The sequence below is a fragment of the Cetorhinus maximus genome, chromosome 14 (assembly GCF_964194155.1).
Source record: "Cetorhinus maximus chromosome 14, sCetMax3.hap1.1, whole genome shotgun sequence".
Lineage (NCBI taxonomy): Eukaryota > Metazoa > Chordata > Chondrichthyes > Lamniformes > Cetorhinidae > Cetorhinus > Cetorhinus maximus.
In genome coordinates this window covers 17,107,943-17,135,480 of record NC_135892.1, presented here as the reverse complement: position 1 = coordinate 17,135,480, position 27,538 = coordinate 17,107,943, and the positions used below count along the sequence as shown (strand labels likewise).

The 27,538-nt window shown below is 46.2% G+C and overlaps 1 protein-coding gene across 2 annotated transcripts; it reads right to left on the bottom strand.

Moving 5' to 3' along the window:
* Positions 1–108: 108 nt before the first annotated feature.
* urb2 (URB2 ribosome biogenesis homolog) lies at positions 109–27,526 on the bottom strand. Of its 2 annotated transcripts, none has more exons than XM_078556578.1 (10): positions 27,416–27,526; positions 23,865–23,993; positions 22,679–22,855; positions 17,400–20,751; positions 10,995–11,155; positions 8,015–8,125; positions 5,923–6,165; positions 4,041–4,137; positions 2,112–2,251; positions 109–1,136 (listed from the first exon to the last, which is right to left on the bottom strand). In XM_078556578.1, exons 2-10 carry the CDS (start codon positions 23,988–23,990, stop codon positions 939–941), a joined length of 4,605 nt encoding a protein of 1,534 aa, XP_078412704.1. In that variant the 5' UTR covers positions 23,991–23,993; positions 27,416–27,526; the 3' UTR covers positions 109–938. The 2 variants fall into 2 exon arrangements, with proteins under 2 accessions (XP_078412704.1, XP_078412705.1); XM_078556579.1 differs by lacking the exon at positions 27,416–27,526 and adding an exon at positions 27,165–27,267.
* Positions 27,527–27,538: the final 12 nt, after the last annotated feature.

Here is a 27,538-nt window from a genome sequence, read left to right as displayed (position 1 = left end):
TTGCCACACTTAGTCAGAGTTAATTGGAACTACACTAATCCGAGTTAATTGTATTACTGGAAAATTTAGTCCCAGTGAAAAATATCACCTCAGACTACTGCAAGGCTTAAGTGTTATAGATTTATTTACAAACAAGATATATACAAAAGCAGAAAGACATGGCAATACTAACCAATGCAATATTCATAGAAATTAATTCTAATTGGTCCATAAGGCGCTAATGAGCCCATATGAACAAGCTGCCTCTTAATCAGTTAAATGGCAATTCCTTTGGACCAACAGGCTGCTTTTTTTGTCTCTAGTCTTTCAGCCTGAGTACACAAGTCTTAATTTGCCTGCAGAACCTGGACTTTACCAGAACTGAAAATATTCATCACTGATCGGATTTGATGCTATTTCTTTGCTTGGCATTTTCAACCAATGAGGGAATGACTTAAAATAATTCTGACTTCACCAGCATTTCAAATACTGCATTCATACATGGCTCACAACAGAAATTATACTAGGGTACACTGCCCCTATGTGAAGGGGAGTGATTTATTTGGTTATTTGACCCACATAGGGTCTGTATTTCATTTTATGTCGCGATGAGAGAGGAGCCTCCGTTTTAAATCTGAGCTATTTTCATATCTTCTTAGAGGTCTCTCAACTGAACTATAGGTTCCCAGTGCATGTTTTCTAAGCTAAAACCAGTGACTTATAGAAGATGGGGTTAGTGGGGTGACATGAGCAAGGTTTTTCTTTCCAGCTTTCTTGTTGGGAACCATATGATCGAAGACTGGGCTAAGGTTGTCATTCCCACCAACACTCAAGGATTTACCCATGAACGACAGTCCTATCGCTGAGGCATTGGTGGGCAATGGGTCGCCAAGGCATCGGGAGAGGAAAAGGTCAAAATTTGCAGAGCCAAAAGAAAACAAAATTTTGTTCCTTCCAGTTTAGGCTGTGTACTTCTCCTCGCCTTGTCTTTTACTCTTGTGGTAGTGCGTGTAATCGTTGTACAACTCCTTAAACACCTCCCTCACACCAGTCTGTAATGATGCATTGAGGAAGCGGAGATCGCGTTCTGCGACCAGATCCAGGAGGTGATACGTTGCCCCCGTCAAGTGTCTTTTCACATCTGCATTGAGGGTGACCTGAAAATAAAGAACACAGACTGGTAGTGTCCCCTCAAGTATTTTGAAAAAAAGCAGGACAACCTTTCATTGTGAAGTTCAACAATATCTGAGAAATAAGAGGGGCCTTTGGATATGGAACAGCTGCTGTTTTGCTGGTAACTGCACCATTCTGTGCTCCATGTTGGGGGATGCTCAGAGTGTGAGGCAATTTGACCTAACAGTCCAACCTGCAATCTATGCATCAACCTCCATGTTCCATGATGCTCCAATAGGACCATTGGCAATTGTGAAACTCTCTGATATGCCAGATCCAGGGTTGCAAGGATCACAACAGACTGCTTACAGCAGGAGAATAGGCAGACTCTAGTTTGCCTTTCTCTGTTGAGGTTTGGTTTGCTTCAGGTAGATTGGGAGGAAATTTGAGAACTCAATAGGTCAGAAATCATAGGCACAAACCAAGTTCCTGGCACTCGGTGCTACAATGTGACAGGATGCTAAGTGGTGTCAGCTCAGGTGGTGGCAATCCCCCTCATTTCTGAGTTAGAACACTGTGGGTTCCAAGTCCCACTCCAGAGACCTGAGGACAGAAACCAGGCTGACACTCGTCAGCCTGACTACTGAGTCCAGCTGCATTTTCGGTGATGCCATCTTTCGGATGAGAGGTTACGACGTCGGCTCTTTCAGGTCCATATAAAAGATCCCAAGGCTCTAAACTGAAGAACGCAGGAGTTATCTCCAGTGTCTTGGTCAGTATTTATCCCTCAACCAACATCATGAAAACAGACGCCATTGTTTGTGGGATTGTGCTTTGGGCAAATTGGCTGCCATATTGTAACGCCAAGTCCAGCGAATAGCTCAGATCTTAGGAGTGAGGATATAACCCATAACCTTTGACTCAGAGGCACGTGTCCTACTATTGAGCCTTGGTTGAATCATCCATTCTTAGTGAAGTCCTGCAATTAGAAAGTAGCATTGATTGTTGATGATGATTACCTTTTGTAGCTCATTGACATACAGTGCCACTGTAAAGGCAGAGAATATTGCAAACTCCTCCGCTTTTGATGCAATGTGAGTGGACATCCTTTCCACCAGACGTGCACATTCCAGGACAACTTCACTGACTGTTGTTGTAGCTGTGATAAAATTACAATAATTAGAGATTGCAGGGCTCCAGCCAAGGGGCAAGTTTTACTAAAGCATATATGAACGCCCTACTTATTTTGGTATTTTACTGTTACATTATAACAGTGCATTGGCACAACATTGCATCTCACCGACACTTCATTGCATCAGTTCATCCTCGCGTAACATTGACACACCAACTCAACAACTTATCACTGCGCTGCTGGGTCATCTATGATTATTTGAATTTTTTTTAATGACCTTGTGTTCAGGTGAACAATAGTAATGGTGGAGGGACTGGACAACTTTCCTAATCTGGGTACTTGTTCTTCATCAGATAAAGCTCCTTCTACTCCAACCTCAGAACAGTGACTGACGCTGCAGCGCTGTGAATTTTGTGTTTTGTTTTATGGCCCCACATCACGCTCCAAACTGAGCTGAACACCTTAAACTCACTTCTCCAACCAAAATGAAGGCAGCTGGTTTCAAATCCAGATCGCAGGGGTAAAATGACATTGTCAAAAACCCACCACGTCACTGGACTCTTGCTTATTTTGGAATCTGATCAAACAGTCGAATTTACAAAATTTGCCCCAGAGTTTAAACAGATTCCTGACTGTAATGTTGGAGGTTGAGATGCTTGTTGAATATTTGTAGATTTAAGTGCCTGTGTGAAACATGATCTTGCCCCTCCCTTTATTGCTTCCTTCATCCCTACAAGCTGCAGATATCTGTGCTCCTTCAATTCTGGCCTCTTGTGCATCATCAATTTTAATTTCTCTCAAAATGTCTTAAGCTGCCTAGGCCCTAAGATCTAGAATTCACTCCCTAAGCCTCTTGTCGTTCTACCCTCCTTTAAGACACTCCTTAAAATCTACATCTTTGAACAAGCTTTTGGTCAGCTGTCCTAATATCTACCTACATGGCTGTGTCAGAGTTTCTCTGATTATGCTCCTGTGAAGCAGCTTGAAATAATTTAATATGTTAAAGGCAATATATTAATACAGTAAAAATAGAAAATGCTGGAAATACTCAATAGGTCAGGCCAAAACTCTGATGAAAGGTCATCAACCTGAAATGTTAACTGTATCTCTCTCCATTGATACTGCCTGACCTTTATTTTCATTTTCAGCATTTTCTGTTTTTATTTCAAATTTCCAGCAACTGTTATATTTTCCACATGAAGCAAGTTGCTTTAGGTCAAACTTCAAAGGTGCATGTTTAAAAAAACTAGAAACAGTATTGCACTGAGGCTCAGTATATGAATATGTGCTGTTGTTCAGAAGATTGTAATTTCAAGCCCCACTCTAAGACTTGAGCACAAACGGGGGAGATGGTGATGTTGTGGTAATGTCACTGGACTAGTCATCCAGAGGCCCAGGCTAATACTCTGGGGACATGGGTTCAAATCCCATCATGGCAGCTGGTGGAATTTTAAATTCAATTAATAACCCGGGAGTATAAAGCTAGACCATGAAACTATTGTCGATTGTCGTAAAAACCCATCTGGTTCACAAATCAGCCACCCTTACCTGGTCTGGCCTACATGTGACTCTGGATCCACAATAATGTGGTCGAATCTTAGCTGTCCTGTGAAATGGCCTAGCAAGCCACTGAGCTCAAGGACAATTAGGGATGGGCAACAATGCTGGTCTTGCCAGCAATACCTACGTCCCATGAAATAATGTAAAAAAAATCTAAGCTGACACTCCAGTACATTACAGAGGCAAACTAATGTAGGGTTTGTAGTGACTTCATCAAAAGGTGGAACAATTCAGGATAAATTTGTTCTGCACGTACCTTTCTCTCCAACACATTTTTGACGACCTTTATGCATAATAGAAAGCACCAGTCGGTTAAAGCACTTGAGGAAGGAGGGTGCAGCATTGTGCAAAACCTGTGTACCAAAGTAAAGGATCCCAATCAATGGCAATACTTCAGTCAGGGCAACAAGAAATAATTAAGGCCAGAGTTTCAGGGCCTCCAAAAATGCCTTCCTTTTTAAGTTAATATTGAGTCGGGCCCTCTTTCCTTGTACAAGTTACATCATTCTCAGACTAGGGATCAGCAGGATCCCATACATGAACAGCCAGTCTCAGGTGAATCTGGCCAAAGAGCAGCTGGTTGATAGTCAGCTCCTCCCACTAAAGTCCAAAGCTACAGTACAGGCTTTTACCTGCGAACACAAGGATGAGCATGGTCACACATCAGAGGAATCTGCTCTCAGCCCCTACTATTTGATGCAAATAAATTCCCCTTTTGTTCCACATGAAAGTATTTTAATCAGCAAATACAGCAGCTTTAAGATTACAGGGTTCTATGTAGAGGAAAGTCCAATAACAAATATGATTATTAAAGATTCCATTTTTTAAAGTCACCCTGAGTTTATTCTAAGTGTATACACTCTAAAAATCTGAGTGCAATAGCATACTGTACTTTTAACTGCAGAACACTGAATCTTTAACCTCCGGCATACTGTACTGTAATCAGGAGAAAGTATGCTAACATGTGCCAATTCTCCAATCATCGCTCCCACCAAAAGGAGTCTGGGGACAAATTCTCTGAAAATTCACCCATTCCAGCCAATCAATGCATCAAGGAAACCCACTGGTCACGTTCTCAGGTTTAGGGAGCATCGGTGGCACAGCAAGGGCATTATAAACACAGGGCTGAATTATAGGGAGCACCGTGGTCCCCACTGTCCAGATAAAAAGTCAAGGGGGAGCCCGACCAGGGGAAGAATGGCTGCTCCACAGTCATTTAACAACCAATTGGCCGTTAATAGACTCGAGGCGGGATTCCCGCCCCTCAGGGCTAGGAGGTCCTACCTCAGAGAGCTGTTGGCCAATCAGAAGCTGGCAGCTCTCGACATACTCGTAGTGCCAGTGGGAGAGCAGTGGCCACTGCTGGTATTGCACTCATGTGATGAGACAAGCTGTGCTAGATTCGAACTTTGTAAATGTTTGGGGGGCAGCGAGGGGGAAGCGGTGGTGAAGACTCAGATTTGAGAGGACATGGGGGGGAAGGCAACCTGGACAGGTTGGACCTTGTAGGGCGGGGGGGGGGGGGGGGGGTGCTCCAACGGGGCCAGGGAGTCATTTGAGGGAACTCCCACCTTGCCCATCACCGGTCTGTGCTGGGAAACCTGCCAGGCTGGCCGCTTGACGTGGGCCTCTCCCACCACCGGTTAAATGCTGGCAGCTGGCGAGGGGGGGTGAATGGTGAGGCCCCTAAGTGGGCATTAATTGTCCACTTACGAGTCTCAATTGGCCCACTGAATGGGCCACCCAACACCACCCCCGCTGCTTGTTGAATTGCAATGGGGGTCAGGGGAGGGTGGGTAGGTGGCGGGCAAGCCGCCTGATGGATTTAACAAGTCTTCATCGCCTTCAAACCCACTGAGGGGGTGGGGGGGGGGGCGGGGTGTTGGTTAAATCCTACGGGATAAATTAAATCCAGCCCACAGTGACAGATCCAAGCCATGCTCCAAACCTACCTCCCGACTGCCTCATCATACGTAGTGCAAGGGAAGGCAGGAATGGGCAAGATCTCACTGGCAGAGTCTGGGAGAGTGAAGGCGGCCCCTGTCCCACAGCCACCCACCAACTTCAGGGTTCAGCAGACTGAATTAGAAGCAGCATTTAGGAGAGGACCCTTATTATACCCAGAAGCACCAGCTTACCTTAGGGTGAGACTGTAAGATAGAAAACAGCACCCCCTGGATAGCTCGAAAAATAGCCCCATATTCATCCAGCTTTAGATGGTCAAGTGGAACACACAACAGAGCATCAAATGCAAGTGTCACGTGATGTGGATTTGACAGTATGCCTTCTCCCTGCTGTATGAGAACTGCCAAGGCCTCCAAACTGAGCAAAGTGATCTTACAGCCCCAGGGCTGATCCAGAGCTGCTTCCTTGCACAGGACCTGAAAAACCAAGAGGTTACAAGGTAAGGACAGTGAAGCTTCTGTCAATGGGCTGCACTGTAAGTCCTATCATTCTGTAGAATATTTCAAGTGCCAGCTGTGGCTCAGTTGGTAGCACTTGTGTCTCTGAATCACAAGGTTCCAGGTTTGTCTCCCACTGCAGGGCTTGAGCACAAAAGTCAAGGCTGTCGTTCCAGTGCGGTACTGAGGGAGGGCTGCACTGTCGGAGGTACCATCTTCCAGACGAAACGCTAAACTGAGGTCCCATTTGTCTGCTCGGGTGGATGTTAAAGATCCCACGGCACTACATCAAGGAAAAGGAGTGGGCTGAGTTGGACTTGCAGCCCAGGGATGATGGGTTCAAACCCCACCAGGGCAAATTGTGAAATAAATATGGTAATTTGTGGCTGATACCAGAAAATGACCCTGAGAAGTCGACAGATCAGGGCAATAACCCATTTGGTTCATTAATGTCCTTTAGGAAAGTGAACGTGCCATCCTTACCTGTCCTGGCCAGCACGTGACTCCAGTGCCACACTATATGGTTGACTCCTAATTTCCCCCGGATCACCTAGGGATGGGCAGGAATTTCTGGCTAGGCAGTGCTGCCAACACCCCAAGAACAAATATTGAGTATTGCTGAAAAAAGGACATGCTGTCAAAGCTTTTCATCTTGGACAGACGCAAGAATGCCAAATTTCAAAGAGAGCAACAATTTATACTGCATGGGAAAAGGCTGCTGATTGGTTGGCAAATCAACTTTCATTGGTCGAGGTGTTGCCATGAAGAACGCACCAGGGAACTATTGTCCCCCACGCTTTTGTTTAATCAAAAAAGGCACAATGCCTGGATATGTTCCTTTGCCGGCATGAATTACCTAATAAATTACCCGGGGGATTGGGGAACCCAGAGTTCCCGATTGCTTTCTCCATGGCAATGCCCCGGCCAATCAGAGTTGACTTGCCAACAAATCAGCACCCTTTTCTCCTGTAGTATAAATTGCTGTGATCATTTGAAATTTGGCATTCTTGCATTTGTCCTGACGAGTGCAAGATGAAAACCTTCAGCAACAGGTCTCTCTTTTCAGCAATGTTCAATTGTAAAGGTAAAGCTTCCTGGTGTTTTCCAAAAAAATAAAATGGGTATGATTTCCAGACGGTGGGTAGCCCTTCTGCGGAACTAAGTCACAGTGCAAACAGTTGATGTCATATTGATTAGCTTCTTCATAATGGAGCTGGATATACAGTTGCTTAGGATTAGGGTTGAAAGTTATGGTGATGGGTATAGACTATGATGGTCAATCCTCAGGGCAAGTGATTAATAATGGCAGATGTGAGGTTTGATGAATATTCTGTCAAAAACCTTTGGGAATCAGTTGGTTCAACTCATTATCCATCCTAGGGATCGTCAAGCAGATTACCTGATCGCATATCCGATTTGCTCTTAATGAGGTCTTGCTGTGTGCAAATTGACTGTCGTTTGCCTACATAGTAGTGCGTACACTTCAAAACTAATTCTCCCCAATGTCCCGGCCAATATTAATCCCTCAGCCAACATCATTAAAACAGATTATCTGGTAATTTATCTCATTTACAGTTTGTGGGATCCTGCTGTGCACAATTTGCCTGCAAAATGGGACTACCATTCAAAACGTGATTTATTGACAGTGAAGCACCCTATGATATCCCAAGGATGCAATTATTGTATATAAATGCAAGCTCTTCCTTGTTCAAACTCTGCATTTGATCCTTGAGACTCAATACTCGTGCGATCCCCAAACATCGGACCCACCCACTGCTCTCGGTTTCTTCCAAAAGCAGGGAAAAAGCCGATTCGCGCTATTACTTACCAGGAGTGCCGTGACGATCTGCGGAGCTGTAAACCAAACAGCCTTTTCTACATCCCCGCTTAGAGGACATTTCAAGAGGAGAGTGGTCAGGATCAGAGACGACACAACATCCTGAATCAAACAGATAAACCAAATCACAGCGTCAATGAGAATACAAACCGGCTCAATGAGGAGGGTTGGGCTCCAGGCGCAGGTACGATCTAATAGCCAATACAAAGACATGGTTGCAGGATGACATAGATTGGGACCTGAATAATGAAAGCTATGTGACTTTAATGAAGGACAGGGTGCTAGGAAAAGGTGGAGGGGTGGCTCTGCTAATTAACGATGGTACTAGCACATTAGAGAGGAATGACCTAAGTTCAGGAAACCAGGATTCAGAAGTGTTGTGGGTCGAGAGGAGAAATGATAAAGGCAAGAAGTCACTTGTGGGAGTGGTGTGCCCCCAAATTGTAACTACATGGTAGGACTAACTACATAGTAGGACAGAGTATAATGGAAGAGATAATGGGAGCTTGTCAGAAAGGTACGGCGATAATCATGGGGGAGGATATTAATCTATATAAAGTCTGGAAAGATCAGATGGGCAAAGACAACCTAAATGAGGAGTTCATAAAATGTTTTCAGGATAGTTTCTTAGAACAGCACATTCTGGAGCCAACCAGAGAGCAGCCTATCCTAGACCTGGTATTGTGGAACGAGATAGGATTAATTGATAACCTCATAGTGAAGGCACCCCTGGGTAGCAGCGATCATAATATGATTGCATTTTACATTCAGTTTAAGGGAAAGAAGAAAGGGTCCAAGACTAGTATTTGAAACTTAAATAAGGGCAATTATGTGGAAATGAAAGCAGATCTAGCTTAAGTGAGCTGGCAAATGAGGTTAAGAGATAGGTCAATATAGGTGCAGTGGCAGACATTTAAAGGGATATTTCAGAATACACAGAATAGATGCATTCCAATGAGAACAAAATATTCAAAGGGGAGGACCCACTATCTGTGGTTAACTAAAAAGGTTAAAGACAGTATAAACTTTTTTAAAAAGCACATAATTGTGCAAAGAAGAGTGGCAGGTCAGAAGATTGGAAAGAATATAAAGAGCAGTAAAGAATGACAAAAAAATTACTAAGGAGGGAAAAATTAGAGTACGAGAAAAAGCTAGCTAGATATATAAAGATGGATGGTAATAGTTTCTATAGATACTTAAATAAGAAAAGAGTTAACAAAGTGAGCTTTGACCTATAGAAAGTGAGTCTGGGGAATTAATAATGAAAAATAAAGAGATGGCAGATGAATTGAACAGGTATTTTCTTTTGGTAACAAGTAACATCCCAGAAATAGCTGTAAACCAGGAACTGGAGGGGAGGGAGGAACTCAGGAAAATTACAATCACGAGGGAAGTGGTACTTAGCAAATTGTTGGAGCTGTGGGCTGACAAATCCCCGGGTCCTGATGGGCTTCAACCTAGGGTCTTAAAAGAAGTGGCTTGTGAAATAGTTGATGCATTAGTTTTAATTTTCCGAAATTCCCTGGATTCAGGGAAGGTGCCATTAGATTGGAAAACAGCAAATGTAACCCCTTTATTCAAAAAGGGAGGGAAACAGAAAGTAGGAAACTACAGGCCAGTTCACTTAACTTAATCATAGGGTAAATGTTGGAAGCTATTATTAAAAATATAGCAAGGCACTTGGGAAAATTAAGGCAATCAGGCAGAGTCAACATGGTTTCGTAAAAGGGAAATCATGTTTAACCAATTTATTGGAGCTCTTTGAAGGAGTCACATGTGTTGTGGATAAAAGGTGGATGTACCTGTACTTAGATTTCCAGAAGGCATTTGATAAGGTGCCACATCAAAGGTTATTGTGGAAAATAAAAGCTCATGGTATAGGGGGTAACATTGGCATGGATAGAAGATTGGCTAGCTAACAGGAAACAGGGTAGCCATTAATGGGTCTTTTTTTCGGTTGGCAGGATGTAACGAGTGGTGTGCCACAGGGACCAGTGCTGGGACCTCGACATTTTACAATTTACATAAATGGTTTGGGTGAAGGGACAGAAAGTATTGTTGCTAAATTTGCTGATGATACAAACATAGGTAGGAAAGTAAGCTGTGAAGAGGACATAAGGAGGTTACAAGGGGACATGGATAGGTTAAGTGAGTGGGCAAAAATCTGGCAAATGAAGTATAATGTGGGAAAATGTGAAATTGTCCATTTTGGCAGGAAGATTACAAAAGAAGCATATTATCTAAATGGACAGAGGTTCCAGAGCTCTGAGATGCAGAGGGATCTGGGTGTCCTAGTGCATGAGTCACAAAAGATTAGCATGCATGTACAGCAAGTAATTAAGAAAGCTAATAGAATGATATCGTTTATTGCGAGCAGAATTGAATACACAAGGAGGTTATGCTTCAGTTGTATATCTGGAGTACTGTGCACAGTATAGGTCTCCTAATTTAAAGGAAGGATATAAATGAATTAAAAGCAGTTCAGAGACGGTTTACTAAACTAATACCTGGAATGGGCAGGTTGTCTTATGAGGAAAGGTTGGACAGGCTAGGCTTGTATCCGCTGGAGTTTAGAAGAGTAAGAGGTGGTTTGATTGAAACACAAGATCCTGAGGGGTCTTGACAGGATGGATATGGAGAGATGTGGGAGAATCTAGAACTAGGGGATCACTGTTTAAAAATAAAGGGGTCGCTCATTTAAGACAGAGATGAGAAGAAATTTTTTCCCCGAGGGCATTGAGTCCTTCCTCAAACGGCAGTGAAAGCAGAGTCTTTGAACATGTTTAAGGCAGAGGTAGATAAATTCTTGGTAAACGATGGGGTGAAGAGTCATCAGGGGTAGGTGGGCGATTACAGCCAGAACAGCCATGATCTTATTGAGTGGTGGAGCAGGCTCGAAGGGCTGTGTGGCCTACTCCTGCTCCTAACTCGTATGTTCGTATGTATGTTTGAGGGCCAGGGGTCCACTCACCTGATGTTGTCCTTTCCAAAGGTTGCTGACTTCGAGGCCCTGTGTAAAGGACTTCAAAATTAGGGAGAACTGCTGATTCGTAGACCCTTCTGCTAAGCATTGGAGCAGTCCAGTGAGCTGAACGTCCAGCAACTGAATGAATTGCGCCGTCATCCATGGAGCTGGAGCAGCACAGAGAGCAGTGTGATTAGATTTGTACTGTGAAATGAAGAGCAGTTTAAGAGCAACACAAGGCAACATTGCACTAACTTTATAGGGACATAGAATGAAACAGGACATTCTGCCTATCATAACAACAGCAACAAGATGTGCACCATCTACAAGATGCACTGCAGCAACTCACCAAGGCACCTTTGATAGAACCTTTCAAACCCAGAACCTCTACCACTTAGAAGGACAAGGGCAGCAGAGGCATGGAAACACCACAACCTGTGAATTCCCCTCCAAACCACACACCATCTTGACTTGGAACTGTATCACCGTTCCTTCACAATCACGGAGTCAAAATCCTAGAACTTCCTCCCTAACAGCACTGTGGGTATACCTACTCCCACTGCCGGGGTGGGATTTGAGCCCCTGTCCCCAGAACATAGCCTGGGCCTCTAGATTACTAGTCAGGTGACGTTACCATTACGCCACCATCTACCCTTAAGTGGAGTAACCATAAAAGAACCTAATCATTTTGACAAATTTCCCATGTGTCAGATTTTTTTTTTTTAAAAACCACGGGACAAGAGGAAGAGAGAAAAAGATTGGGAGAGAGAATTGGGGGAAGGAAGATATCCTGGTTCGATGCGTTTAAACTTGTGCACCCAAACTCACCTTGTGCAATGCCACAGGAGGTTGGCCAATTTGTTATGGGAACTGTCTATGTAAACGAGTCACGCTGTAATTGTACCCTCTTCCTTGTGAAGGCATTGCAGGGACTCCAAAGGATAAAGGGTATAACATGTAGATCGATAATGTACCTGTACTACAGCTTATCTTTCAAGTTCATAACCATTCTCTCAGGTACCATAAAATTTAATGTATAAGTCAGACCCATTCAAGTGGAAGCAGTCTTTTGCCAGTGCCAGCTTGACAAAGTGCGAGCGTGATGCATAATCGGTGCAACCAATACAGCTGGATTTGCCGGAAAGCCGTTTCTAGTGTTTCACACACTAGGAGTTTACAGGACACAAGAGACGGTTTCCGTTTTATCCTTAGCTTGTGGAATATTGGAATGCCCGGCCTGACTCCAAAGTGATGGGGAGTGAGACCATGCCGCTCCTGGGCTCTGCTGGCATCAACTCAAACGCTGAGTATGGACTCGGGCTGAATTTACAACATTATTGTGCAACTGCAGATTCAGAGGTCAGCCTCACCTTGGTGGTAGCGTGCTCAGCTCGGAGTCAGGAGCTCGTGGGTTCAGGTCCCATTCCAGAGCCAATAATCGCACCGTTCTGTCCGACACTTTAACGCATTTTGAGGGAGTGCTGTACTGGCAGGGGGCGCCCCAGCATTCGGACGAGGCATTAAACCGAGCCTGTCCTCTCAGGTGGGTGTAAATCATCCTGTGGCGCTATTCCCAGAACAGCAGGGGAACTGTCTTTGGTGCCTTCTCCAACATTTATCTCTCTCAAACAACATCACGAAAACAGTTTATCTGGTTGTTGTGACATTACTCTTACAAATTGGCTACTGATTTTCCTTACATTACAACAGCAATGACACTTCAAAAGTACCACATTTTCTGTAAGAGTTTTGGGACGTCCCGAAGCTGTGAAAGGCGCTACATCAATGCACGACTTTCTTTCTTTCTATTCTGCTTAAAAAATAAAACTGAGATAATCATGGTCTGAAAACCCATTGACATCACCCGTGTCGTTTTGAAACTTAAAGGACAACAGCTGACAAAAACAAGTCAAACAGATGAGGAAAAATATGAGTTGATTCTTTACTACTAGAACGGATGATGTCTCCGTGACAACAATCCTGATTTTACTGTCAAGAATGATTTTCAGGAAGGATTGTTCCAGACGGTTCCTGGTTGGTCACTCCCCGTGCATTTCTATCCTTGGCCAGCCCTCCCTCAATCACCTCCCTTTCATTGGCTCCAACAGTGGCTCTAACTACAGGTTAACTGTTAGTTTAAGCCACCACTGCGCATCTCCCAACCGAGTAGCAATGATCAGCTTACAGCCTTTCTCCTCAGCACTGCTGTTACTGCTTGAGCCTGGCACTGGTTCCACCGGTCTTTCCACTTTCTGCTACAGTCTGGTTCCTGGCCAGAAATTCACTCTCCTACACTGTAGTACATTTTCCCGTCATGTCTGTGTTTTTTGGTGGTCTCCACCATTTTGTTTCCTCCCCTGTAACTCTTTCGTACAAGGGGCCATGTTTCAATTTTTTCCTCACTCCAGGGACTGATGATGCAAGTTTCAGAAAGATAAGGTTTGGCGCAACGTTAATCATGAATTTCAATAAAATGCTGAGGTATGAGGAAAATAAACCACTTGCTGAGCAAAAATAAAGCAATGTCACGGCAATAAATTGATAATTTTTAAAAAATGAGTAATTAATAAAAATGACCATTTGAGTGTGAGGGGGTCAAATTGTGATTGACTCACGGTACTTACTCACTCACCCTGACACACCCCCGCTGTGCGAGTTAGTGCAAGTGTGTTGGTGTGTGTGAGCGTGAACCCTGCGAATGGGAGTGAGCCAGACTCTCATGCACTCACACACACGCACTCACGCTCGTCCTCACACACACACACACACGTGCTTGCTCTCTCTCTCTCACTCACTCTCTCACATGCTCTAACTTGCACGCTTGCTCACTCGCTCTCTCTCTCTCACACCAGCCCCCTCTCTTGGGCACCTGCTCGCTCTCTCGCGCTCGCTCGCCCTCTCTCTCACGCTCGCTCTCACCCTCTCTCTCTCTCTCACCCTCTCGCTCTCTCGCTCGCTCTCGCGCGCTCGCTCTCTCTCTCTGTCGCGCGCTCGCTCTCTCTCTCTGTCGCGCGCTCGCTCTCTCTCTCTGTCGCGCGCTCGCTCTCTCTCTCTGTCGCGCGCTCGCTCTCTCTCTCTGTCGCGCGCTCGCTCTCTCTCTCTGTCGCGCGCTCGCTCTCTCTCTCTGTCGCGCGCTCGCTCTCTCTCTCTGTCGCGCGCTCGCTCTCTCTCTCTGTCGCGCGCTCGCTCTCTCTCTCTGTCGCGCGCTCGCTCTCTCTGTCGCGCGCTCGCTCTCTCTCTCTGTCGCGCGCTCGCTCTCTCTCTCTGTCGCGCGCTCGCTCTCTCTCTCTGTCGCGCGCTCGCTCTCTCTCTCTGTCGCGCGCTCGCTCTCTCTCTCTGTCGCGCGCTCGCTCTCTCTCTCTGTCGCGCGCTCGCTCTCTCTGTCGCGCGCTCGCTCTCTCTCTCTGTCGCGCGCTCGCTCTCTCTCTCTGTCGCGCGCTCGCTCTCTCTCTCTGTCGCGCGCTCGCTCTCTCTCTCTGTCACGCGCTCGCTCTCTCTCTCTGTCACGCGCTCGCTCTCTCTCTCTGTCACGCGCTCGCTCTCTCTCTCTGTCACGCGCTCGCTCTCTCTCTCTGTCACGCGCTCGCTCTCTCTCTCTGTCACGCGCTCGCTCTCTCTCTCTGTCACGCGCTCGCTCTCTCTCTCTGTCACGCGCTCGCTCTCTCTCTCTGTCACGCGCTCGCTCTCTCTCTCTGTCACGCGCTCGCTCTCTCTCTCTGTCACGCGCTCGCTCTCTCTCTCTGTCACGCGCTCGCTCTCTCTCTCTGTCACGCGCTCGCTCTCTCTCTCTGTCACGCGCTCGCTCTCTCTGTCACGCGCTCGCTCTCTCTGTCACGCGCTCGCTCTCTCTCTGTCACGCGCTCGCTCTCTCTCTGTCACGCGCTCGCTCTCTCTCTGTCATGCGCTCTCTCTCTCTCGCGCGCTCGCTCTGTCACGCGCTCGCTCTCTCTCGCGCACTCTCTCTGTCACGCGCTCGCTCTCTCTCTGTCACGCGCTCGCTCTCTCTCTGTCACGCGCTCGCTCTCTCTCTGTCACGCGCTCGCTCTCTCTCTGTCACGCGCTCGCTCTCTCTCTGTCACGCGCTCGCTCTCTCTCTGTCACGCGCTCGCTCTCTCTCTGTCACGCGCTCGCTCTCTCTCTGTCACGCGCTCGCTCTCTCTCTGTCACGCGCTCGCTCTCTCTCTGTCACGCGCTCGCTCTCTCTCTGTCACGCGCTCGCTCTCTCTCTGTCACGCGCTCGCTCTCTCTCTGTCACGCGCTCGCTCTCTCTCTGTCACGCGCTCGCTCTCTCTCTGTCACGCGCTCGTTCTCTTTCTGTCACGCGCTCGCTCTCTGTCTGTCACGCGCTCGCTCTCTGTCTGTCACGCGCTCGCTCTCGCTCTCTCTCCCTCTCTCATACGCTCGCTCCCCAACAGACTCACCGCTGCCATCACGCCATTCTTTTCAGGCCTCAGACTGAAGGAAGCTACTCCTCCAATCAGAGACTGATTCTCTCTCACCATTGCTGCTGATAAGATCACTATAGTGAGCCTTTAATAGCAAATGCAGGAGAGAATCAGCCTGTGATTGGTGGAGTAGAAACACCATTTTATTTAACATTTTAAACATGGGGTCCGCTGCTCCAGACCCGAGTCCATCACTTCTATTTCAACTCTTTTCTTCCTTTTTTAAAAATCTTTTCTCTTTACCCCTCCTAGAATCCTCTCTCCTTTCTCTCGCCACCTTTCATTTCTCTACTCCCAGTGTTCTGCCTTCCCAAGTCCCTATCCAAACCCTTCATCACACCTCATTGACCATCCTACTCTCCTAGGCTTGACATCCTCCTAGGTAAGCCTACAGCCTCCCTCTGTGCCTCTCCTGGCATCCTTTAACAGGCTCATCGCGGCACTCGGTGCCGGCTCATTACGAGCACCAACCCCAACTGCCCCATCCTACTCTCTCACCGAGATTCCCGCCCAGTTCTCCTGCTGGGGGTTAACCTTGCCAATCGCCTACCCGTCCAACTCACCCTTCCCAGTGCTGACCCTATGGACTCTGCCAGTGGATCAGCTCTCACCACCCCCTCTACCCATCTCCCTCTAAGATGTCCATTCACTTGCCATCCATGAGCTTCTTGTGGATGACTGCCCTCCTGTCTATTCAGTCACAGCCAGAGTACCAACTGTAATTGCTTCTCTTGCTGCTCACACACCGTTACCTCTGGTGTCCCCCAAAGATCTATCCTTGGCCCCTTCCTATTCCTAATCTAAATGCTGCCCGTCGGCGACTTCATCTGAAAACATAGCAACGGTTTCCAGTTCTGGAGAAGTCATATTCGACCTCGAAATGCTAAGAATGTTTCTCTCTCCACAGATGCTGCCAGGCCTGCCGAGTATTTCCGGCACTTTCTATTTTTATATCAGTTTCCACATGTACGCTGACCACACACCGGCTTTACCTTAGCACCATCTTTCTTGACTCCTCCACTGTCTCTAAACTGTCAGACCGCTTATCCAACATCTAGTACTGGTTGAGGTGAAATTTCCTCCAAGTAAATGTTGGGAAGACTGGAGCCATTGTCTTCAGTCCGCGCTACGAACTCTGTTCCCTAACTATTGACTCCACTCCTCTCCCTGGCAACTGTCTGAGGCTGAAACAGTCCATTTGCAACCTTAGTGCCATATCTGACTCTGAGGTGCATATTTGCGCCATTACTAAGACCACCTATTTCCACCTCAGTAACATCGGCCGACTCCACAATAGCCTCAGCTCATCTGCAGCCGAAACCTTTGTCTGTGCCTTCGTTCCCTCTGGGTATGGCTATTCCAACACACTCCTAGTGGGCCTCTCAGTCTCTCCTTGTAAATTTGTAAATCTCTGCTGCCCACGTGCTGACTCGCACCAAGTCTCACATTCGCCCATCACCTCCTGTGCGCGCTGATCTACACTGGCTCCCAGTTAACAAGCGCCTCGATTTTTAAAATTCTTATCCTGGTTTTCAACCCCTCCATGGCCCTGCCCCTTCCTATCTCTGTAACATCCGGCACCACAGCCCTCCGAGGTCTCAGCATTCCCCCAGTTCTGGCATTTTGAGCATCCCCGATTTCCATCACTCTGCCATTGGTGGCTGTGCCTTCAGCTGCCACAGTCCTAAACTCTGGAATCTCCTCGCTAAACCTCTCCGCCTCCCTTTCTTCCCTTAAGACGCACCTTAAAACCCACCTCTTCAACCAAGCCTACGGTCATCTGCCCTAATTATCTCTATGTGGCTCGATGTCAAATTTTGTTCAGTAGGGTTCCTTGTGGGGTGCCTTGGGTCATTGTATTATGTTAAAGGTGCTATATAAATACAAGTTGCTGTTGTCATCTTCATTTATATTTGCATCATCATTTTATATTCGCTTTGAATAAGTGAACAGACGAGTTGTTTACCTGCGAGCAGGGCCTTTACAGCGCTGAGTATGGAGATGATGCCAGTCTTGGTGTCACGATCGGAGCAGAGCTCTGAAGCTGAGCAGAACACCTGTAAAAATTCCAGTTGCATTCGGAGTAATTCCAGGTCATCGGTGGGAGAGGCGAGTTGGTGAAGAACCTGAAAACACGTCCTCTGGTACAAGTCACTGTGCTGCAGCCCCTGGACCTCTTGGCTCCCTCCCTCACTGACCACGCCGCCCTCCTTCCCTCTCAGGATCTGCTCTGCTTCCAGAAGGGCAGCGACACGGGGCACGGTGAGGGTTCGGTCTAATCCTCCGCCCCTGTCGAAATGGGATTGGAGAACGGGACCCAACAGCCCAGTGAGTTGGGCGAGAAGGGAATGCAGAGCGCTGCTTGTGCGTCTAGCCTTCTCATATCGCTGCAGAGTGTTCGCGATGACCCGACTCAACGTCGACAGGGTAACAATGAGCGGCTGCTCGGCCACCGGTTTCCACTTGCCTTTTACCTTGGAAGACAACCAGGCGTTCGAGAGGAAAACAACAAATTGCTCCAGGTTCAGGCGCATGCTTTGCTTCCTTTCAACTATGGTCTGGATGAAATTAGTCAGGAACCTCTGAACGCTGCCAAGGAATTCTGGCCAGGCCGGACACTCTACACAGCTGGCCGACTCGGTGCTCACCGGAAACAAAGGAGCTGTCACCATCACCAGGATATCTCCGGCGTGCGCCCATTTAAAGACCACGTTCGCTTTGGTGCCCGTCTGCAGGATGGTGAGGAGGAAGTAGCACTTGCTCAACACCTGCAGACACTTGGAGGTGTTGGTCTGCTCTGAGCCGGGTTTGAGGGTAGAGACCAGGGACACTAAGAAAAGAAAGCAATGGAGGTGATCAGTGCATGACAGGCTGTCCAGCCTCAATGCAGAGAGAATGTCCAAAGATCGCAGCAGGCGATCCAACTGCTGCTCAGAAAGGGGGTGAAATGAGGGGCTATTTACAGACAGTGCGTTGTGGGCGACAAGAAGTGAGCTCCCTTGAGGCAGCACAGGGTGAGAGACCAGCGACTCTGAAGTGCTGCTCTGCTGGTTGCCACTGCCCTGGCTGACATCATCCCTGTCTCCCAGCTGTTCCAGTACGTGTGTGGGCACACTGAGCTCCGGGACAGATACCAGACCCCTCACCCTCTCCGTCAGCACAAGCAAAATCGCTCGGTGCAGGGGCTGCATTTCTGGGAGAAGAGGGCTGTTGAGCAAACTCTCACACATTGTTGGAATCGAAAGCGAATTTCCTGGGTCCCGTCCCGCCTCCCGAGTCTCCCTCAATAACAACAAATTCCTCGTCACCACATCCGCTACATAGGTGAGCTCTTCCTCAGGGAGACAGGGAACCAGGAGGAGGAGGTTTGATGTGACCAGATGCCAGTGCGCGACAGCGTGCGTTTCATCGTTTATTGTGCCGGCTTCTCCATCCCATCCTTGGGCCTCTGCTGCGTTTTTGACAGCAGTTTTCCCGGACTGCACGATGAACATGGCGGCAGATCTCAGCGACGCCTCCTCCGTTTCCGTCCGCACCCCAGGCTGAAGCATGATCCTTTTCATCTCCTGGACCGCCAGCAGCTGGAGGAAGTGGAGACCCAACTCGCTGCTCTCTCCCGAGGCCTCCACCTTCAGCCTCCTGTCACCCCATCCCACCTGAGGAAGCGGACAATGAAGATTCCACTCCTCCGCCTCAATCTTGCCCGCTTCACCTCCAGGCGAGACGTATTTGCCACAGTTCAACTTCAACATGCGATCAACTTCCACCCAGGTGTAGCTGAGAATCAGCCCTGAGCTCATGGCTGTCTTGGCCCATAAGGAAGAGTCATGGCAATCAGGGTTCCCGGCTGTGCGGAAGAGTGGCATCACCACCACCCGCGCCATCTTATCCATTAGAAGCTGCGTGCGCAGAACTATTGGCGCCGGTGTTTTGCCATCGAGACTCTTCATGTTGAAAAGAACAGAGTTCAGTAGGGTACTCATTGAGAGAACTTTCAATGCCACGTCCGAGTTCCCAGCTAGTTCCGGAATCAAACATTCCTGGCTCTTCAAGATTAGGTCCCAGATATCCAGGACTTGACTGGCTGGTACTTCCAATAGACATTCACAAAGCCGCTTGGTAAGGCCAATGGATAGGATGGGTTGCCTCAGCTCGTCAGCAGCTGGACGAGAAACAACAGCCAACACTTCCTTAAACAACCTCGGCAACTGCCGGAGTTTGGTATAAATCTCGAGCAGTGTGCTGAGCAGAGCTTCCTGGGCTCTTTTGACCCGCGAATCATTGACATCAGCATCAATCCATGCCAACGACACCAAGTCATCCAGGTTCGGCTCCACAATCAAATGGTTCAACAGGATCAACGTCTTCAGGCACCTGAACCAGGCCGGTGTTGCTGGGCGGGGGTAAGTTAGCAACATCTCCGCCACTCTGCTGTAGAAGGTGAACTGCACGCCCCCACACCGGATTTTATCCACTGCGATGTTGTAAATGTTGCTGCTCAAGATCGAGTTCAGTAGCTGGTCGAGAGCTAGCAGCCCAGGATTCCAGTCCGCCGATTCCCCAGCCTCGTCGCCCTTCAGCTTTGGGAATTCCAGGGAGTCAAAGAATCTGGTGAAGATGTGGAAACCAAGCAGGTGATTCCCATCCCTGCAGTAGGACTCGAGAGACAGTCTGAAAAGCAGCGGGACTGACCCCGCCACAACAGCGGGGTGCAGGTCTGGGCCGAAGAAGTCAGCGTCGGCTAACCTTAAGAGCATCATTTCGACAGGTGCCGCCAAGGCCTTCGAAAAGCTCGTCTTCTGCTGCTGCAATCCGTCGCTTTGCAGGAGCTCCTCCCTGTAATAGTGCAAGAAGTCAGCGTGGAAGAGGCCACTATGAAGGGCCGCCTGGATTTGATTGCACGTCTCTTTGCTGAGGTGCTGTCGCACGGTCGCCTCGTCCTCACTCGTCCAGCACCTCGAGGACAGCAGGTGCCTCAGGAGGAGAAAGGGCTGAAGGAGAGGGCCGCAGACCTGCAGGAATACCCGGGACTGGTTGTGCTGCTGCCGTTGAATGACGAGGTACCGCTTGAAGGTCAGCAGGAGGACATCGAAGAGCTGCGTGGAGCTCAGGGCTTCCTGTGACCTCAACCTGCTGCAGAGCAGTATGGAAAGTTTACAGAGAAGATCCACCAGCAGCTCCCACTTGCTGGTATAGATGATGGACAAAGCAGGAGAGGTGAGAATGCCTCGACAGCAGCTCAGCACCGTGGTTACGCTCACCGTGCAGTCGCTCAGCGGCACTTTGCCGGAATGTTCCAAGATCCTGTCATTTATAATCTGAAACGAAAATTTTAAAAGAGGCATTGGCAACATTTCTCACACAGATTTAGACTTTGCATATTAAATACCGAGGGAGTATTTCACAAATTAAAAGTTTATAAACATGTTTAGGATACATCAAAGTTAAGGCACAGAAACAGATCACTTGGCCCAATTGGTCTACATTGGGAGTTTTTACACCCAACACAAGCCTTCTCCTTCTCTACTTCATTTCACTCAATTAACATATCCTATGCTCTTCTTCCTCATGTGTTTATCAAGCTTCTTCTTAAACATGCCACGCTATTTGCCTCAATTACATCCTGTGGTAGCAAGTTCCAATCTTTGGGAGAAGATGTTTTTCTTGGATTCCCTGCGTTTATTTGTGTCTGCCTTATATTTATAGTCGCTAATTTTGGACTCCACCACAAACCCTTCATAAGTTTAAAGAGCAATAACAGACAATAATCAATGCAATGCTTAAGTTAGAAGGATCGAGATAGCCAGAAGTAATTTTGTGAAGATGAAGGTTGTGTTAACAAGAAAACTCAAGCTTGTAACAATGAAAAAAACTCATAAGATGCTATGTTCTATCCACTTCCCTGTCTGCCTTGGAAACCTGGACAATAAGTAAAGATCTGTGGAAGAGAATAGAGGCCTTTGAGATGTGGGTGCTAAGACGTGTACTAAAATTTCCATTCACAGTCCATAAAACAAGCTCGAAATTGCCAGAGCAAAAAGAACTCTAAAAAGTGGCATCAGAAAAGAAAATGTCAGTATTTCAGCCATTTGATCAGGGATGAAAAGCTACACAAATCCCTTCAAGAGGGCAACATGGAGGGCAGCAGAAAGAGGGGTCGACCGAGGCACAGTTGGATGTCACAAGGTGGCTACAGACGAGCTACAGTGGATGTGTTAAGATGGCGCAAGACAGGCGAGTGTGACAGACTATGACAGCAGACCTCCTGGTGGGAGTGGCTACACACTCAGCAGCAGCAGGTCACCCCATGGCCACCTTTTTTCCAGTCTGTTCAGTCTCATGGCAGTTAAAAAGTACTTTCTCAGTCGGCGGTGTTTGTATCTGTTAAATGTGCGCCACATTAAGTCGAACATTTTGCTAATGTTACTTGTTTTTTGAACCCACTGCAGTCCTGCAGAGGCCACGCATGATCAGGAAATGCGAGGTGCTGATGGAGATTGTCAGAAAAACACCCTGCTTTTCCTGCCAGATCTACAGGACTTGCTTTGAGGCTTCGCAACAGGAGGAGGCCATTCAGCCCCTTTAGCTTTAAGGTGTTTAAACAAAATTACTTAAGCCAGATGCCGTGGCGGGCTAGGTACTGATCTTTGTTCCCTTGGCTCAGTGGTTAACTCTTAACATTGAGTTAGGAGGCTGTGGGTTCAAGTCCCACCACACAGACTGCCGCACATAATCTAGGCCTACACCCCAGTGCAGTACTGAGAGAATGCTGCATTATCGGAGGTGCCATAATTCAGATGGGACATTAAACTTTGAGACCCCATCTGCCCTGTCAAGTGGATGTAGATGATCCTATGGCAATATTTCAAAAAGAGTCAGGGAAGTTTTCCCCAGTGTCCTGGTCAATATTTATCCCCCAACTAACACCACTAAAACAGATTATCTGGTCATTATCACATTGCTGTTTGAGAGAGTTTACTGTGCACAAATTGACTGCTGTATTTTCTACATTACAAGAGTGACTATAAAAGTACTTTGGTAGCTGTAAAGCACTTTGGGACGTCCTGAGGTTGTAGAAGGCGCTACACAAATATAAGTTCTTTCTTGCATGTCTTTCTAGCATGATAGTCATCAATTAGTCCACTTTTGTCTAAACTGAAAGAGCTGGGCTAAATTGAGATGGTTATTAATAACAACTGATGATTCTGTCACTGTGACCTATACAGGTACTTTGAGTCATTTCACCTGTGCAATCGTGGCGCGAATAGTGATGATCTTCCCCTTCTCGATCAGCTTCTGCAGCTTTACGCTATGAAGAATATCATCTAGGTAGATCCACAGTCCCTCCACAATCTGATCTTCCAACAGTAGCTTTTTGCTGTAATATCCAGTCAATGCGTGACTCACCCAATCCACTAATACCTTTGTATTGGAGAGAAAAGGAGTGGATTACAATATTAAAAACTCCTACCACCACACCAAAGTCATTTCCATTTAGATGAGTCAGAGAATATATTAAAAATGACAGGGTGAAATTGCATCTGAGATACAAGATTTTTTTTAACAAATTGAAGATAGGTTTTTATGGCACTTTTATCACCTTTTCTTACCTTCTTAGCTCTGGGGGAAGATTCCTGAATAGATACTCAGCCGACAAAAGGACATTTTTTTTCTTTATTCCTTTATGGGATGTGTCAGTGGCAAGGCCAACATTTGTTGCCCATCCCTAATTGCCCTTGAACTGAGTGATTTGCTCAGTCATTTCAGAGGGCAGTTAAGAGTCAACCACATTGCTGTGGTTGTAGTCACACGTAGGCCAGACCAGGTAAGGATGGCAGATTTCCTTCCGCAAAGGACATTAGTGAACTGGATGGGTTTTCACAACAATCAATGGTAATTGTCATGGTCACCATTACTGAACTAGCTTTATATTCCAGCTTTATTAATTTAGATTATTAATTGAATTTAAATTCCACCAGCTGCCACAGTGGGATTTGAACCCATATCCCCAGAGCTTTAGCCTGGGTCTATGGATTACTAGTCCAGTGACTTTACCACTACCCCACCATCTCCCCACTATGCCCCCGTCATGCCGCTAATAGAATGTAGCTCAGTCTGACCAAAAGGTAAGGCTGGGTCTGAATTCATGTTTATGATCAGTAACCCAACAATTGACCAAGCAGCACTTACACTCACTTACAGTTGAGAGATTTTATTTTCAAAAGTGCCCACCAATGTTAAAATATTTTGCTTATCGGCAAGAAAAGATCATTTGGCCCTCTCTTATATCACAGGATTCACAACTGGGGAGACCATTGCATTGTGGTGATGTCACTCGACTAGTAAACCAGAGGCCCAGGGATTTGAAAACAAGGATGGGAATTTTAAAACCAAATTAAAATGGAGATGAGAAGGTTTACAGACTACACACCTGTTCCTTGTTTGGGAGAAAACACTGGTGTGAAATCCAAGCAAATCGAGCCAATTTCAGTTTGTCTCCCCATGGGGTCTTTGCACTTTTTATTTTTAGGTGAATCCCAGAATAAATCGCAGCCATGATCTGAAATCAAGAGAACAACATTTAGAGTTAACGTAGAGAGAGCTGCCCAGAAACTTGGTGGTGACTCTCTATGTGAATTATTGCACCAGTGTCCACTTTGCCGATGGTTAGCATTCTTGCCTTTCTAAGTCAGAAGTTTGTGGATTCAAGCCCCACTCCAAGACATGAGTACAAAATCAAGGCTGACAGTCCTGAGGGGGTGCTGCATCTTCTCAAGGCACCTCTTTAAGAACGATTAGAGATGGGCAATAAATGCTGGCCTTACCAGTGATGCTCACAATCCAATGACGAATAAAGTAGAAATTGTCAGAGGTGCCATCTTTCAGATGAGATGTTAAACATGCCCAATTTGCTCTTTTAGGTGAAAGATCCCACATAACTATTTGAAGAGCAAGATTTCTCCCTAGTCTTCTGGCCATTATTTATTGTTGCATAGTGTCCCAAACTAAAATATGTGGTTACATTCAAAATCCCAGATCCCTATATAGTTAGATACAGTGTCCTGTACCTCAATGTAGTTACATAGTGTCCTATACACAAAGTTAGGTGAACCCAAAACCCTACAAATTTAGATATAGTGTCCCATAATCCTATATAGTCACATGGTGCCCATATACCTACATATAATTAGTGTTCCACATCACCGTATAGTTACATAATATCCCATACAGTTAAATAGTTTTCCATGCCAATGTATGTTGTTACATAGCATCCCACATTGCTATATAGTTACATAGTATCCCAGGCTCTATACGTATAGCTACAATGCCCCATATCTCTGTTTACATAGTTACAGAGTGTTCCATAGACCCCTATCTATAGTTACAGGATCGCACAACTGTGTTTATTTTATATATATATATATAAAAATGCAGTGGCCCATATCCCTATATGTACAGTTACACTAGTTTTGGGCTCCCTCACAAGTGGAAACATCTTCTCTTCGAAATCTTTCCTAATTTTAAAGACTTCAATCAAGTCACCGCTCAGCCTTCTCTTTTCCAAAGAAAGAGTTCCAGTCTATTCAGTCTCATGAAAGTTAAAAAAGTACTTTCTAAATCGTGGTATTTGAATCCAGTAAATTTTCACTACATTAAGCCTGACATTTTGCTAACATTACTTGCTTTTTGAACCTACTGTCATCCTGCTAACCCCTGTATCTGCCCAGTGCAGTCAGGGACTGTGAGGTGCCTACAGGCATTTACCTGTTTACCAGCAGCTCTACCTATTTTTCCCACCGGATCACACAGGACTCACTTTGAGACACAGGAACAGGAGGAGGCCATTCAGACCCTTGAGTGACCAGATCCCCATACATATAGTAACAGTGTCCCTCATCCCTCTATGTAACAACAGTGTCCAATAATATGTAAGAACATAAGAAATAGGAATAGGAATAGACCATTCGGCCCCTCGAGCCTGCTCCGCCATTCAATAAGATCATGGCTGATCTGCTTGTGTTTCAATTTCCAAATTGCAATTTACCCCCGATAACCTTTGATTTCCTTGCCTAACAAGAATCTATGTACCTGTGCCTTAAAAATATTCAATGACCCCGCCTCCACCACCTTCTGAGGCAGAGAATTCCAAAGTCGCACAACCCTCTGAGAGAAAAAATTTCTAATCTCTGTCCTAAAAGCATGACCCCTAATTTTAAAACAGTGCCCCCTAGTTCTGGAGTCACCCACAAGAGGAAACATCCTTTCGATGTCCACCTTGTCAAGGCCAATCAGGATCTTTTGCGCTTCAATCAAATCACAACTCACTCTTCCAAACTCCAGTGGAAACAAGCCTAGTCTGTCCAACCTTTCCTCATAAGACAACCCACTCATTCCAGGTATCAATCTCGTAAACCCCCTTTGAACCGCCTCCAATACATTTACATCCTTCCTTAAATAAGGAGACCAAAACTGTACACAGTATTCGAGGTGCGGTCTCACCAATGCCCTGTATAACTGAAATATAACATGCTTACTTTTATGTTCAATTCCTCTCGTATTAAAGGACAGCATTCCATTAGCCTTCTTAATTACTTGCTGGACCTGCATACTAACTTTTTGTGACTCATGTACTAGAATATCGAGATCCCTTCGCACCTCAGAATTATGCAGCTGTTCTCCATTTAAGTAATATTCTGCTTTTTTGTTCTTCCTGTCAAAGTGAACAACTTCACATTTTCCCACATTAAACTCCATTTTCCAGACCTTTCCCACTCACTCAACCTATCCATATCCATCTGCAACCTCCTCATGTCCTCTTCACAACATACTTTCCTACCTATCTTTGTGTCATCTGTAAATTTAGCTACCATGTCTTCACTCCTCCCATCTAAGTCATTGATGTAAACTTTAAAAAGTTGAGGCCCCAGTACAGACCGCTGTGGGATTCCGTTCGTCATATCCTGCCAATCAGAAAAAGACCCATTTATGCATACTTTCTGTCAGCCAGCCAATCTTCTATCCTTGCTAATATGTTACCCACTGCACCATGCGCTTTTATCTTCCGTAATAATCCTTATCAAATGCCTTCTGGAAATCCATGTACAGTATATCTACAGGCTCCCCTTTATCCACTGCGCATGTTGTTCCTTCAAAAAAACTCCAATAAATTGGTTAAACATGATTTTCCTTTCACAAAACCATGCTGACTCTTCCCTATTGCCTTGAGCTCTTCTAAATGCCCAGCTATAACCTCCTTAATGATCAATTCTAATAACTTCCCCACAACTGACGTCAAGCTAACTGGCCGATAGTTTCTTGTTTTCTGCCTCCCTCCCTTCTTGAATAGAGGGGTTACATTTACTACTTTCCAATCTGATGGAACCTTTCCAGAATCTAGCGAATTTTGGAAAATTAACACCAGTGCATCAACCACCTCATTAGCCACCTCTTTTAAGACCCTAGGGTGTAGTCCATGGGGACCCGGAGACTTGCCAGCCTGCAACTCCATCAGTTTGCTCAGTATCGTTTCCCCAGTGATTTCAATTTCACCAAGTTCCTCTCGCCCGTTCACCTCCTGATTTGCAGCTGTTACTGGAAGGTTTTTTTTGTATCCTCTATAGTGAACACAGAAGCAAAATATTTGTTCATTTCATCCACCATTTCCTTATTATCTACTATGAACTCCCCACTGTCACTCTCTAGAGGACCAACACTCACTCACTTTACTTACTCTTTTGCTTTTTAAATAATGGAGAAACTCTTGCTATCCGTTTTTGGTTACACTATCTCAGACCCCTCTATGTGGCTTATCAGTGTCCAATACTCCATATATATATATATATATATGTGTATATATATAGTTACACAGTGTCTCAAACCTCCAGACATATAAGTTATACAGAGTTCCCCAAACCTCTCTTTATATTTACAGTTACACAGGGTCCCAGACAGAGGTATATAGTTATATATATAGTTACATACAGGCTCCCAGGTTCCTATCCAGTTACAGACAGATTCTCCTCCTGCTCTCCTGCTCCAGGCTGCACTACACCACGTGGTCTCGCCAGTGCCAGCATCATGTGACCCCTGACCCCTCCTCACCCT